Source organism: Hemicordylus capensis, chromosome 1, assembly GCF_027244095.1.
Source record: "Hemicordylus capensis ecotype Gifberg chromosome 1, rHemCap1.1.pri, whole genome shotgun sequence".
NCBI lineage: Eukaryota > Metazoa > Chordata > Lepidosauria > Squamata > Cordylidae > Hemicordylus > Hemicordylus capensis.
Window position 1 is genome coordinate 245,313,365 of NC_069657.1, and position 16,115 is coordinate 245,329,479.

Below are 16,115 nucleotides of genomic sequence, written 5' to 3' on the forward strand. Positions count from 1 at the left end.
TAGCTGCATGTCCTCTACAAAAGTCCCCAGTTGGCAACCCGATTACTTGCCCATTCTCCCGTCTTGGTCATCATACATCCCTCACTGCCCAGTCAATAGCATGGTCCTATGACATACATGTTTTCCAAATATTCTGTTTTTATCACATATTTATTTATCACATTAAATTACTAATGTTTGTGAGGCAGCCCAGAGCCTTTTGTTCTTAGCTTTCTGGGCTGGCAAAATATCCATTTGCTTTTGTCTAACTCTGTGTAGGTCACCCTTATATATTTTTAACAGGATCAATAAGCTTTGGGAATAAAATGAAGATTTAAGTGGAAACTATTTTGAAAAGCCCTGAACAGAAGAAGAGGAAAGTGCAAGCAGGAGAGCTTTCTGTATGATGCTGAAAAGAAACCATTTGTTTTGAGGCTAATACAATGGTCTAGGTACCAATAGCTCTCCCCCCCCCCGCTTGAGTTAACCCCTCCTACTTCTCTTGCACAGGGCTATTTTGGGCTGGCAGTGTGAGCCAGAGCTCTGACAGGCAAAGCACTCTGTAACACAACACAGCACCGTAGCACTTGTTGCTTCTTCAGCAAACTGTATAAACCGTAACAGTTTATCCTCCCTCGTCCTTTTCTGCTTTTTGTTTTCTCAGTTCCGTAACTAGGAATTTCTCTCTCTCTCTGCTAAGTGGGAGTTTCAAAAACAGCCAAGAGATGGTTTAGAGGAGGAAAGAAAGCATTGCAAGCACCCTTTATGGAAGGAAGCATAGCTCTTGTTGAACTGGAACCTTTTCTTCCTTCACCGTGTAAGGAGAACAGCTCCTAGCTTGTGGGGCTCAAAAATGACAGACCCGTCTCCTGCTAATGGAGAAGGAAAGGATCCTGAAATTGAGCTCTTTGTCAAGGTAGGTGAGACACTAAAGTATCTCAGCTTTCTGGTCAGATGGGTTTTTATTTAATATCTCCAACTCTCTGGCTGCCTGGCAATGGCAAGTCTCACTTTGACAGCTTTCTGTTCTCTTGTTTTAAGTGTTTTGAGTCTGCACTTCTGTCCCTCCACTCCTATTAGGAACACTATCGGAACATGATGTGATAGGAAAGTGTTCTTTTTCATGCTCTTGTTTGCTTTTCCTCCTGCTGTTTGTCCTAGCCTTTGTTGCCTACAATGCCATGTCTTTGTTCTTGAGTATCAGGTATTAAACACCTTGCTTTCCTCTCTAAGTTGTGCATTGGGGAAAAGAAGCAGAGCTCTGAAGAAGAAGAAGAAGCAGAAAGCCCTAAAGTGTGTGTTTGTGCAATGAGGTCACATGCTGAAGTCTTTAGCATCACAGCTGTATGCTTGGGGAAATCATGAAGTATGAAAAGGGAAACCTCTGCTCTCTCACATGCATTCTTAGTTTAGCAAGAGGACCTACCCCATCAGTACAGAATAAAAAAACAATCTGATCAGATGTTATTGTCATGTAGGGCTAGCTAATATATGCGTGCACATCATGTGATGGAACATGCATGTGTGGAACAGCCCTCCAACAAGGGTAGATCTGGAGAATCTGAAGTGGTGTCACTCAATATTTATTATAGTGCAGAATTCTCAAGGCACCTGCTTTTTAACTGTAAATTCATTTCCTGATTAGGTTTACAACACAAAGAGGTCATTTTCACAACAGGGCAGGCAGTGGGGAAGGCTGCAGAAGCCCACCTTTCCCACAAACCATCTCCGAGGACCATCTGGGCATGTCTATCACATGCCCAGATGGTCCATTGCTGCCCCAGGGAGAGTAGAGGTGTGGGGGCCAGGACATAACAATCTGATCAGATGTTATTGTCATGTAGGGCTAGCTAATAAATGCATGCACATCACGTGATGGAACATGCATGTGTGGACCAGCCCTCCAACAAGGGTAGATCCAGAGAATCTGAAGTGGTGTCACTCAATATTTATTCTAGTGCAGCTGAGAAACGAAATGTTCTCCTTTAGAATATAAGGAAATGTCATTCTAAAGAATGTATATTTGTGTAAGGTCTGAACACACTCTGGTGAATATCAGAAGAAAATGTGTTGCTCCACTGAGTCCAGGACTGAACATGCCACTTGGTAAGCAGCAGTCATAATACGAAACATCTCCCAGGGGATGTTGAGATGACTGTTTTACCTTGTTGCCACTGCACAAATCATTGTAGGAAGTTGAGGTTCAGATGTTTCCCTCTTCCATGACAGTTGTGTTACCGCATTAGTTAAATGTGATTAAAATCCCAACATTAGTTACAAGCCTCTGAGGCATCCCACAATTGTTTGTAATGTGAATGGTTTTGTGATCAAACATCTCCAGGCTCATATGTCTTCTGGGTAATAGCACCTTCCTCTTGGTCTGTCTGGGAAAGAGAATAGTCCTCAGTGCTTTCAAGAGGTGCACAGCCCTATAAGGTCAGGATGCATCTCTCCTTCCTTAGCTGCTTCCATCTCCCTCCTTCAGCTACAATAACATATTTCATTGCCAGGGCTCAATCTTGCAACCACTGCAAACTGGGCAAAGAGGACCTTTTTTAAAAGTAGTGATTTGCATATCTTTAGCAAGGGTAGAGCAACTGACTCTGTTTGGTCCCAGCACAGCATCCCTCCAGTGGCTGGTGCTGATGTTCCCTTGTGTTTCTTTTTAGATTGTGAGTGCTTTGGGGACAGGCAACCATCTTCTCCTTATTATTCTTTTTCTATGTAAACCATCTTGAGAACCTTTTTTGGTTGAAAAAGCTGTATATAAATAAAAACAATCAAAGGGCAGTTCTTCTGCTCATGTAGAGTGTACATCCCTCACTACTGAGGGACAGGGCTACTTTTTCATCTTGGGTACCAAAATCTGTCAACAAAACACACATGCCTCATATCAGGTTAGAGATGGTACAGAACATTTTGATTATTGAGGCTGAAGATTCAGATAGTGTCTCCATGGTGGACAAAATATCACCATGAGCTGGATGCTTGACAATCTGCTGATTTTTAAGCATACCCTAAAGTCTGTCACCTGAAGGGTGATAGGGTTGTTCCTGTGTCAGGTGTGAAACACCAGATACCTTTTAGATCACTGCATTTGTTGTCAAATACCTGGAAGCATGAAACAGGAAAGGATTGAAAGACCAAACTTCTTTGTAGATTACCAAGCAAAGCAGAGGTCTATATGTATAAATGTGCCACTCAGAACAAAGGCCTAGTTCTCACTGAGGTGGCAATTCTGTGTTTTGGTTGTGCCACTTCAAGGTATAGGTGAGAGCGCACATGACTGAATGTTCCTCCATATAGCAAAACATTCACTGAATGCAGAAAGATGGCATATCAGGGAGAAAGGTTCTAGTCTAGTTTTCTCTGTGTTGTCTTAAGTTTTCTATGGGCAGGGTTTTGTCAGGAGGAGCATTCAGCCATGTGATCCTCCCACCTGCAGTCCGAAGTGCTATTGCCTAGACGCAGGTTTACCACATCAGTGAGAAGTAGGCCTGATGTGTGTATTTTGTCAAGTATTGTTCCTGAGCACAAAAAGTATTGTTAAAAGGTGGCCCTAAGATGTATACACAGGAGTGAGTCTGTGGCATAGAGACAAATTTGAGCTTTGCACCTCTCTGATTAGAAATTAATCCCAGATTTGAAAAAATATAGTACATGTGATACATATGTACTATATGTACATATGATACATCTTATCTTACTTATTTATTATTTTTCTGTGTAAACCACCCTGAGCCATTTTTGGGAGGGCAGTATAGAAATCGAACAAACAAACAAAGAAATATGAATAATCCTGAAGTAACCATCACACAGAGAATCATAGTAGGTTCTCCAGAAGGAAAAGGTTCAGACCAATGCTATAGGCTTGTTCACATAAGTGCCAGCAGGGTAGGAGAAGCACCCAGCTTGGGCTGGAGAGCTGGATGTGCTCCTGATTTTCAGTCTTGTGTGCAAACATTAAGGCAAGAGGAGGGGAGGGTGATTGTGTGTGAGGCAGCAGCAGCTGGGTAGGATGGCTTTCCCTCCTAAATTGGTACAAAGCTGGGGAGAGGATCTGGATAGAGTGCATGTACCCAGCTGCTGCCTTGCACACCATCAATCTCCTTGCCTCCCACCTTAAGTCTTGCAAGCACACAACCAACAATCAGAAGTGTGCCTGGCTCCTCTACCCAGGCTGGGTACTTCTTTGATCCTACCAGTGGCTGTGTAAACAAGCCTTAAATATCTCAGATTATCTGACCATTATTGCAAGTCATAAAGTCAATCTCCTTCTTCCATTACATTATTTCTAGGATCTAGGGAAACTTTAAGTTGATTAGTTACTTAATATATTAAATCAAATTACATTTCCCTGTCCCACAGAGACCCCCAAGGCAGCTAACAGAATTTAAAGCAACAATAAAATGTTGGCATTAACTGTGATGTATTATTGATGTTAGATGTTTAATTTTCAAGAGAAAATTAAAACAATATCGACAGCAAATCAATAAAGCAGGATAACGGAATCAACTAAAAAGTAAGGAGAGGACAATGTTACTTGTCCTTTATGCCAAAGTTGGGTCGCAGCCGACCACTTCTTTGATCGTTGGCCTTCATAGGTTATAACATATAACATCTAACAAGGTTGATGACCAGCTGGGCTTAGGATAGAGGTTCTCTACTTTGAATCCCCAGATGTTATTGGATTACAGTTCCCATCAGCCTCAGCCACAATGGCTATTGGGAGTTGTAAAGGTTGAACACACAACCATGAGAAGGGCGGGGAGGGAGGGTGGTGGGGAAGGGCAGGAATGAACCTACTTTCCTCCCAGATGACCAATGATCTCCTCTTCAGTGCACTAGTGTGTGACCACACAATCCACACTGCTCTGAGTAGTGCGGATCACTGGAGGCTGGGAAAATGAGTCGTGGCCTCTAGGAATCCCAAAATGCATTGCATGAGCACCATGGTGCATTGGGGGATTCCCCCTCTGTGACTACTTGGGCTCTGTGCAGCCCGAGATTCACACGACCCTGGAGCTGGGGTAAAGGCCCAGGGTTGATTTGATTTAAATCATTATTTAAGTTGATTTATGGAAGGACTGGATTTTAATGATTTAAATCACAATTTAAATTACTAATCAGGAAGATACTATTTAATCATCATTTTATATATAAAAGTACATTCTTCTTGTCTAATATAACCTTAATACACAGATAGATCTAGGTTTCATTTTTAGAAGGTAGGTACACACTATAATAGGTACACACTTCTCATAATGCTGTTTCATTCAGGCAACCAGGCCTTGCATTCCATTGTTGCATTGTTTGCATTTTGCAGGCATGCCAGTCTTATCCACAGGTATAGGAACTTCATTAAAATATTCCCAAATCGGGTCTCTTTTATGGCCTGCTGCCATGATACAGTAGGTGTTTCCCTTCTACAATGGAGGATACACTTGGAAAACAGTTCCTCAGGACTGCATGAAGAAAGTCTGTTCACTTTTGGTTTCTCTTTCTATTCCCCTCCCCATCCCGTGCCCCCATCACTTTTGATTCACCTCCCTCCATCCGATGCAAGGAGACTTCTCCTCCTTGCTCAGGTCGACTCCATCCCTGCAAATCCTCTATTCATTCATTGGCCTTCTTTGTCTTTGCACTTTGGGGGTAGGGTGGGGGGATGCTAGGGCTTGACTGTGTGTGTGTGTGTGTGTGTGTGTGTGTGTGTGTGTGTTGCATGTACACCACTTGCAGAATCGGACTGACTGGGTTTGTTATGTCTCATCCCCATATACCGTGGTTAACATGTTCATAGAATATAATTATGATTAATATTCATGATGATATCTTTGACTAGGTTCTTTATGAATTGTTTTTTTAAAAAATCAATTTAAATTTTAAAAATCTGATTTAAAAAAAAAAACCCAACCCATTGATTTTTTGCAACCCTGTAAAGGGCACCCTTGCACCCTTTAACCCAGGTAAAAGCCTGGGTTAAAACCTCAAGCTACTGGGGAACACAGCACCGGGTTTGGCCTCAATCCCGGTGCTTCATATTAGCAGTCCTACCCAGGTAGGGCTGCCCAAACCTGGGTAGGGCTGCTTGTATGAACAGCCTCATAGTCTAATGACATCTGGGGATTCAAGGCAGAGAACCCCTGGCCTAGGACATAATTAATACTTGCGAAAGGGGGTGATCCTGAAGTGGTTGTGAGACTGCTGCTACAGAAGCTCTCCTTGGACTCCAAGGACTGCATCAACTGATAAATGACCACAAATATCCTTTCCTTGAGCAAGATGCTTCAGGGGGTGGTTTCTATGCAACTCTCGATACATTTGGATGAAACTGGTTAAATGGATCCATTTCAGTCTTGATTAGGATTGCAGTGACATGGGAGTAGCAGCTTTAAGTCTTGATCCAGATTGCCCTTCTGCTTATGCTATTTGCTGGTGGGGGTGGGTTTCCATTGACTTCAATGGGAGTTACTTTTCCCAAGGGAAATGGCACAGGGGAGGATCTGAACCAGGAGCATGGGCGGTGGGGATAGAGTTAAAGCCCACTGTTCCTTGCTGCAGCTTCAGTCTGGACTGGGCCCCTGTGCATGCTATTGACATTAATAAAGCACTTAGATGAGGGCCAATTATATGATTAAAATTGGATCTAGTTTGGTCCTGAGTTCCAAAAATACAAAGCTGTTGGTTTGAGGGGATTTTCAAATATTGACCCTCATGATATTTAATAGGCATAGTCTAGAATATGAGTACAAAAAAAAGGCATATGCATGGCAAAGTATAGTAAATCATGAAAACAACTTCCAGGAATGTGCTGTTTTAATTAAACAAAGATATGGAGAAGACAAAGAAGAATTAGTTCTTTCCATATTGGAGTTAAAGAAATACTCTCTTAATTCCGCTTTGAGAGAGAGAGATGGTTTAAACCTTGGTTGTTTGGATTTTGAAGTTGAATATTAAATGAAATTAATGAAGTGCCAGTGACAGAATTGCAAATAAGATCATTTTCACTCATAAGGTTTTCTGCCTTCTCTGAGTTTTCTGCCTCTGAAATTTGATTGTAAATCTATATATAAAATATTCTCTCTCTCTCTCTCTCTCTCTCTCACTCACACTCTCTCTCTCTCTCTCTCTCTCTCTCTCTCACACACACACACACACACACACACACACACACACACACACACACAGAGCCCAAATGTACTTTAAAAGATTACACATTAAAACACTCGGGCAATACACTTTTTCTTTGTGTTTTGTGAGAGTGAATGATCTTTCTTCAAAAGTAATTTTTAAAAACTCTTATCTAGTTTGGGAGAAAGATCTTTGCTGCATTTTTGTTTGCATTTTTTTTCTACTGAAATTGGTATTAGACTGTCCTTATACCTTAATAGGTGTATGTTCCAAATAATGGAAGCAATGGAAGAACAAATGGATAAGAGCAAGGAAGGAGAGAGCTGGAAATAGACATTGTAGCTATGAGTTCAAAGCAAATGTAGAAACAGGCCTTTCTACATTTTGAAGTCTGGGGAGATTGCCTCATGTACTTAAAAGAGTGGTTCTTGACTGGTACACTGAAGAAAAACAGATGCTATGAATGTGTTGGATATTTATTGTGTTTTGTGTGTTTGAATATAGCCACAATGATCCTTCTGTTGGAGAAGCAAAGCTATTTGCATAAGTGGTCCCCTGATGTGGAGCTATGTTAGCTTTTCTGATGAGAGATTGACATTTACTTCTGGTGCAAAAGCAGAATTTCTGCTATTATAGCAGTACAAAATGCTGGTCTACAGGTAGCTGGCACTGAATGAAAAGTCAAGAAGAATGTTTGCAATATTTGGCTTTAAATTAGACTAAAACAGTCCTGCACAACTTGCAACCCATCAAGCTAAATGCAGATATTTATGACATCCCACCAGGCAAGTGATGAACCTGCTGTGGAGGGTAGGGTGCCCGGGTGGGTGTTGCCAAGTACCTGACAGGCCACAATACATGCCTGTTAAGCAGCATTTGGCTTTGTGTGTCATGGTTTGTACAGGCTTGGAGCAAAAAGAGCATCTTTACAGATAACACACCACAGGTTCCTTTTGTTGATAAACCTATCTCCATATGGAGCAGTCTGTCCTCACAAAATGGCAGGAGTACTGTACTGCTGAGACCTACACACATGTATGAAAGGCTCAATCCTATTGAACCATGGCTTACAGTTGCTGTTGCTTCTTACCCCCATTCTGGGTTGTATCCAGAATCTGAAGGCAGGCTCACAGTCTCTGCAGTGTAAGGTAAAGGTAAAGTTGTGCTGTTGAGTCGGTGTTGACTTCTGGCAACCACAGAGCCCTGTGATTGTCTTTGGTAGAATACAGGAGGGGTTTACCATTGCCATCTCCGGCGCAGTATGAGATGATGCCTTTCAGCATCTTCCTATATCGCTGCTGCCCCATATAGGTGTTTCCCATAGTGTAGTTGCTTACATATATTTCTGCAGTGCTACAGATCCCAATTGTCTTCGCACTCAATTCTGGATCTTTCCTAGAAGTCAGTAACACAAGGAATGGCACCAGAAACTGCACAAATTTTAGAAAGTATTTGTGGATGAGGCCAGAAACCATCTTTTGCTTGCGTCGTGGTGGTGGTGGTGGTGGTGGTGGTGGTGGTGGTGGTGGTGGTGATTATCATGATAGTAATGTATAATTATGATTAAAAGTTAGCACTCTTCATCCCTTGCCCTCACTATATATAGGCATGTGCTTGAAGCATTTCAGCACCTCTATTTTGAGGCGTCAAAACGCTTCGAGCTGCCCCAGCCAAAATGTTTCAGCAGGAGGCGACCAGGCACTTTAAAAGGAGGAAGGCAAATCTTACCTGCCCCTTCCTTGCTCCTCCTCCACGCCCCCAGCAGCACTGTTTGTATTCAGCAGCTGCTCTCCGCCTCACCAAATGTACATGAAACGCTTTGTGCACATCCCTAACTGTACGTTGGTCACCATCATAATGCCTTGATGTCCTCTGCCTAAATTGCATGAAGATGAAAAGGCTAGATTTACTTGATCCCAAGTCAGCATGTTCTGGACCACTGTAGAATAAAAATGGCTGACTTTTGAGGAATGAAGTTTGACAGCTTCATTCATGGCATCCTCTCAAAAACAGTTGAGATACATCAGTTTCTGAAACGTTTGTATTGGATTAGTGACTTGCTTGGGAAAGGGACGCTTTCTTTCTCTGTCACCAAGGAAACATTTTGTATGCTGTGGAAGGAGGAAGCCCTCAGGCCTTCGGTTATAACTAAATTGAATACTTACTGGCACTGAAAGGAACACATGTAGAAAAGAGGAAGGGCTAGGATGCTGGAGATGAAAGTAAAACAACTCGGCCCTCACTCTTCCATCAGGAAATAAGCTGGACAAGTTAGCCTCAGCCTAGGCAACCTACCCTCAGCCATGGCCCAAGGCTTCAGCTGCCCTTTCCCACATTGACCTCCGATTCTGCACATGGTGAGGGGAGTTCCACTTTCGCAGTAAGTCCAGTTTTTTAGGATGCTGAAAGCTTTCTTGCTTCTTTAGATTTTTGCTGCCTAGCCATGCGTTGTGCCATTACTCAATATATTTTCCTGTTTCCAAAAGCCATACAGGCTATGATAGATTGCTATTTACCTGTTTAGGTCTTTGTACTGTAAGGCCTGGTGCTAACCAAAGAAAGGCCAGGGACAGGAATTGCTCCTCTGCCCTCTTTGGTTCTAGTCTCCTAGAAGCCCCAGTAAAAGAAAGAGGCTGCTTTTTGTAGATTGGTCATCAGCTTCTTGCTGGTACCTCGCTTTGAACCAGGTACCACCAGGTTTCTTGGTGGTTCCTCACTTTGAAGGTTAATATAATCAGACCATTCATCCATCTAGCCCAGTATTGTCCACAGGCTGTGGATATCCAGGGTCTTGGGAAGGTCTCTCTCAGCTTTGCTACCTGGTATCATGGTGGAAAGGCCGGGGATTGAATCTGGGATCTTCTGTATACAGGGCATGTATCTACTATTGTGCTATGACCCTTTCCTTTGCCTTGTGCCCAAGTGTCATTTTTATGGGTCTGGCACAGACCTTAAACACTGCCCACCCTCTCCCTCCTGTCATTTCAGAAAAGGCCTGTTTCGAAAAACTGGAGGATTGGTTTGTGTCCTTTAGCTTCTTTTTCATTGCTTTTGTTTAAGCTTCTAATGCTTTTGGCTGTCTGATATGTTTTTATAGCTAGACATGGCATGTAAGTACGTATATTAATTATACACAAATGCACTGACAATTGCCTTTTAGACCCTATTCTCTACTCCTGGGAAATAGTATCGGTTCTTCTATGTACTCGGGAGATCAGAGGACTAAGTCATTTATTTCACTGATGTTCTGGGGCCTGTAAATCATCACATCAGCAGCACTGGAGCCACTGTCCCTGCAATTTCCATGTCCCTGATCAGTCTTGTCCCTCCCTCCTGCTGCCAGTCATCTGGCACACCCTGTTGTCTCCTCTTGCCTGGACATAGGAAATGCCAAGGGGAACTAAGGAACTCTGGGACTTTTAGCTCTTGAGAGAACATGTCCACAGAGTAGCACTGCTTCTGATTGGGTCTAGCAAATCTCACAAGATCTTACAAGATCTGGATTATTTATTTATTTATTTATTTATTTATCAAATTTGTACACCACCCCAAACTTTCATCTCTGGGCAATTAACAATTGGATGTCCTATAAATATAGGGAAATAAATTTGCATAAATGTTGACACGTATGATCTACAGTATGGCTTCAGATTTCTTCTTGTGATAATGAGAAGTCCACACTGTGGGTCCCGGGACTTCTCGTCCTAAAAAAAGTGTCCTCCCCTACTATAGCTCTGCTTGTTCTGCCCTGACCTTTCTTGGATCTATATCTGCACAGAATTCTGCCTGGTCTGTTTGTTTTCTTCCTGTTTGTGTTCTACTTTTCTGATCCTGCCTGAATATACATTTTTAGCCCCTGATCAAATTGTCCTTCCCACACCTTACTCTTCCCCTCATCACTCAGAGACTCTGCTTATCCCTTTGCATGCATCAAAAGAGGAAGCAGCTGCTGCTCCTATACCCGCATTGGTATCTTGCTCACTCACTCTGCATCTGCTGTGGGAAATTAATATTCCTGCTGGCCACAGCAGGTAAGAAATCAGGGTGTGCAAGGGGACTGGTGGAAGAATGATGCAGAAGATCCAAGTGGAGTGTTTTCTCAAGCCTCAGGCTATTTAAATATATAGGCACCCTCTCTGGGTGAGGAACTGGCAGCTTAAGTAGGAGATCTTGTAGGGTTAGCTTGGCTGCTTTAGCAAATCTCATTTGGGGACCAGTCAGGAACTCTCTAACCTGTCCTTCCATTGGTGGTTTCTATCTTATGAAAAGTAGAGGGACAGGTATCTGAGTTTGGGTCTGAAGGTTTCAAGAAGTGGGGGAGGCAGTGCCTGCTCCTGCACCCCTCTTCCACCCTACTGTCACAAGTGCTCTTAGCTACCAACAGTTGTATTTTCATACATGTTCATGTGGTTACATGCTGTCTGTACCACCAAATACCTGCCCTCTAATCTTCTGTCCTGTAGATTCTTGTGTCATGGTGTTGTTATGAAAGCAAAACTCCAGTATCTGTCCTAGGCTAAGCAGATTGTAGAAGCTATTCCAGAACAGTAAATGTCACTGGGATCATTTGACATTGCATCCCAAAAATATACTGGAGGGCCTTTCCAGAAGGTCAGCAGAAAGCACTGCAGCTCGTGGTAGGAACTGCAATATCATTATCAGCTTAGTTGGAAAAGCCAGGGTTAAAACATGAACAAAAGGTGGGGGCGGGGAGGAAATCTTTAACCAACAACTATGAATGAAATTATGGAGAGCTGAAATATCTCAATATTAAATATATACAAAAAATGATTCAGGATAAACAGTAAATATATTAAAAATCAGGCAAATAGATAAAAACCAAAAGCATACCAACTATGGTCTTCTTCAGTGCAATCATATAGTTCATCCCAGTCTGACAGATTTGTTTCACTTGGAAGTGTAAGAGGTATTCATTGCCAATGGAAATCAAATGAATATTTCAGAATCTTGCAAAAAATTAGATTTAATCAGATTTATAACACCAGCCTACAAGCAGTCTAATAAGAATGACTGCACAGTGCTCTGTATTTGTCTTTGTTTTTACAAAATCTTCCAGACTGGGAAGACCTATGTGACTGCATGCAAACTTGAATTTGAATTAAAGTTTGGAGGTCAGATTTGCATGCCAGCCATTGAAAAAGGCCATCTGTTGAAATGCATATATCCTTCACCACCTGATGGGAAGGAGTTGATGTGAACATGCAAAGTGACTCATCACCCACCCACCCCCCAAGTAAGTGTGTGTGTGTGTGTGTATTAAAGAATATTTTTTAAAAAAAACTTGGGGAAAATGATAGGCAGCTTCCAAGGAAGAGAGACTGGGTTTTGGAGAGGCTGGAATGAAACTGGAAAGAGAGCTGAAGTACCTTTTTGCTTTTGGGAAGTAATATAACCTTTCCCTGACTTTCAGGAATGCTGTGTTATTTCAAATCCATCTAATGCTCAGCTTGCATATTTATCAATAAACCAAACGTTAGACACACCAAGTGCCTTCATAGTTTTTCCTCTAGGGGAAACCAGAATCCATATGGTTCTACACCTTTGGAACTAAGTGGGGACCACATAACAGTAATTATATATAGATTTGTTATGTTATCCATAGTTATTTTAATGCAGGTTTATAGGGTTTACATTTCTCACTGGCCCTTTACAGCTTTGAAAGGCTGGTATAATTCAAGGCCTGATATTCTGCAGGATTTATACTTTGACACTATGGGGAAATTTGTAATGATCTTTGTAATGATTAGTGGGGCTGGGAGAGAGTCTGTATTTCGCAGCTACGGCAGATGGTTCCATGCATTTCTCTGTGCTGTGCACTGTAAGGAGGCATATTGCACCTTCCATAGGGTTCCGCTCAGTCCAGGCCACCATTGGAATGGGGCAGATTTTAGTCTCCAAATGCAATGCTTTTCTACTCCCCCCCCCTTTAGGCAGCCATATGAGAGAAAATAAAGGAGTATATTTAAGGTACATTGTTGGGTTGAAGAAATCCTGGTGACACTGGTTTCTTTGGCGAGATAAAACATATTTCCGAGCAGGTTTGCTGAATACAGCCTATTTATTTAGCTCTATAGAAATTAGTGGTAGCTATTAAGCCCATTCCTATCTGCAGGAAAAGGAACAAATGTCCCTTTTCATCTGATAGATAGATAGGTTTGTTTTGGTCATTGACCAACAATAATAATCAAACAACAACTCCCAACAATAACCTCTTCATCTGCATTTCCCTTTGTCATGCTGGAAGAGGGCTCTTAAATCCAGTGTGGATTTAAATCCAGCATGGAGAGCCAGCGTGGTATAGTGGTTAGAGTGCTAGACTAGGACCAGGGAGACCCGAGTTCAAATCCCCATTCAGCCATGAAACTAGCTGGGTGACTCTGGGCCAGTCACTTCTCTCTCAGCCTATCCTACTTCACAGGGTTGTTGTGAGGAGAAACTCAAGTATGTAGTACACCGCTCTGGGCTCCTTGGAGGAAGAGCGGGATATAAAATGTAATAATAAAAATAATAAATCATGTCCTCCTGAAGATGTTGGCCTGAAACTGCCATCATCCCTGGCTACTGTCCATATGACTAAGGATTATGGGAACTGTAGTCCAAAAACAGCTGGAGGGCCACAGTGTGACAAAGAATCTAAGAATAATTTGTACTTTTTGTGAACAACAGAAGTGTGTAGCCACACTTCCACATAACAACACTAGCAAAAGAGAACCACATCTAGGGGCATAGCAAGGTCAGAGCAGGCCCTGGGACAAAATGTGAAGGTGGGCCCCTGTCCCCTAACCCCCCATCATCTTCTTTGGAGAAATGGGAGGAGAAGAGTGAAAAGCAAGCTGTTGCTCAGCTGGCAGGCCTCCTTTCCCTCAGTGGCCCAGGGACATTTGTTCCTCACCCCCACTCAATTATAGCTATGCTCCTGACCACATTTGAAGTTGACATACAAAACCAACCATATATATTTTTTAGGCATCTTCTCTTTTTAGTGAATTGTGGAACTGTTGTTGAATTGGTGAAGAACCTAGAAGCTTAAAATTAGACATAATTTCTAAACAGAGCAAACATTGACCAAAACAGAGAGTAGACTTACTAGAGAGGAAGAAACCAGGGAGGCATCCAAAGATGAAAGTATTATAATAACAGGTTGTAGTGATCAGTCTCCCCTCCTGCTAAAGAGTCAACAGGGAGTGAACCCTTGCCTTGACTGACACGCTGGTGAACTCCAGGGCAGCCAATCAGTACACCAGGTGGGTGGGACATAGAGAGCAGCTGCTGGGAATTCTGGGAATAAGAAGGACAGTCTTTGTTGGAGAGAAGTGTGTGTGGAAAGGCTTAATGAAGGGCAATGGAGTTTGCTCCCTCATGATCGAAGCAAGCATGGAGGTTTTGCTCATGGAATTGCATGCTAGAAACTTATATTTCTTTGTGTCTTTTGCATATTCCTGATACTGTTCTATTATTGTTTACCTGTAACATAACTGAAATAAGAAACAATAGCCTATGCCCATCCTAGGGTGTGTTGCAAGATACTCTGTAAACATTTAAACATGCCTAAGACAACCTATTTTTGTAATCTGCTAAGTATTCTTAACTGTATCTAAGAAAGCTAGAAAGCCTCAGACGGAAGCAGTCTGAAGTACTTGAGTAAAACTGTTTTTTAAACTATTTTCTTTTTATAAGCCTCTCCAAGTTGGTTTATATCTCAGGGAAGAGGGGAGGGGGAGTGAAGGGGGATTTTCTCTGTTGCAAACCTGTCCTCAGACATCCAGCAGCTATCAGTTTTCTCATCCCATGTAAACTTACATGTGGAAGGGTTTTTTTTGTATTTGCCCAACACCCAGTTACAGAGGGACCTTGGATTATAGCACCCAATCCACTGGTCCAGTTCTCTGAAAGTTTTAGGGTGCTTGGTGGCAGCATTTTGAACCTATTACAGAATAGTTTTAGGAGAAGCCTGGTCAGGCAGCTCGGCAGGGATGATTCAGAATTTATTTCCCTCACATGAGCTTGCTCTGAGACAAAGGCTTCAATCCGCCACACAGGTGGCTTCAGCTAGCCCTACATAGCCCTACATATGGGTATGTGCATGCTTGGCTTGAGACAAGGAAACAACATTTCTAACTGTTCTAAATTACTGTGCTGTTGAAGGAACTGATCAGAGGGGAGGTGACCTTTGATGTGGTGCAAGAATGTGAGTGTCAAACCATTTGGTAACAGTGCTATGACATTCAACAAATAGGCTAGTGGGAAGTGGCCAAGAAAGTCCTGCACAACCATTTTTAGTTTCAAAAGAGCAAATTTCTAAAAATGAGAGAAATGTTTAAATGGAAGTCAAAAGGGAGAGTCAAGCGGATCAGATCTCTCCAAGGTGTTTGGAGGTTATTTAAAAGTGACAGCTAGAATGGCTATCACAGATTAGGAAAGGTACCACACAAGTTTTTAGGAGGACCCTGAAGACGTACCTGTTTTCCCAGGCTTTCAACTGAAATTGAAATTTTAATGTGTTTTTATGTATTGAGATTTTTATCTGTTCTATGAATTTTAACAGTCTTGATTTGTTTTTATATTACTTCTTAACTTGCACACTGCCTGGAGAGTTCTATATCAGGCGGTATAGAAATGCAATAAGTAAGTAAGTCTAAGGGGATGCCAGGGTCAAGGCATTTGTGAAAAACTGAGGACCACTATGCTAGAAACTCTAGGACCAGGAATAAAAATGTATTTAATTTATGTCAGAAGCAGGTAACTAAGAAGGAAGGCACTTGGACCATTAGACAACAAAGGAGTGCTAAAGAAGGATAGGAAAATTGACAAGAAACTAAATGAATTACTTGCTTCTGTGGAATTGGCAATGGAATTGACACTGCAATGTAGTGACAGCCACTGGCTGATATGATTAAAGGAAATTAGGCAAATCCATGGAGGATAGATCAATGGCTGTTAGGCATGATAGCTAAATGAAACCTTTGTATTAGTATGCCACTGAA

At 42.2% G+C, this 16,115-nt stretch overlaps 1 protein-coding gene across 1 annotated transcript in view; it reads left to right on the forward strand.

Annotated features, from left to right (window-relative positions):
* The first annotated feature begins 524 nt into the window (after positions 1-524).
* Positions 525-16,115, forward strand: part of CLIC5 (chloride intracellular channel 5) — an 80,563-nt gene continuing 64,972 nt past the window's right edge. Inside the window, exon 1 of the mRNA XM_053284089.1 lies at positions 525-895. Within this exon, the coding sequence (XP_053140064.1) occupies positions 833-895 (63 nt within the window). The 5' untranslated portion in view covers positions 525-832. The remainder of the gene's footprint in view (positions 896-16,115) is intronic.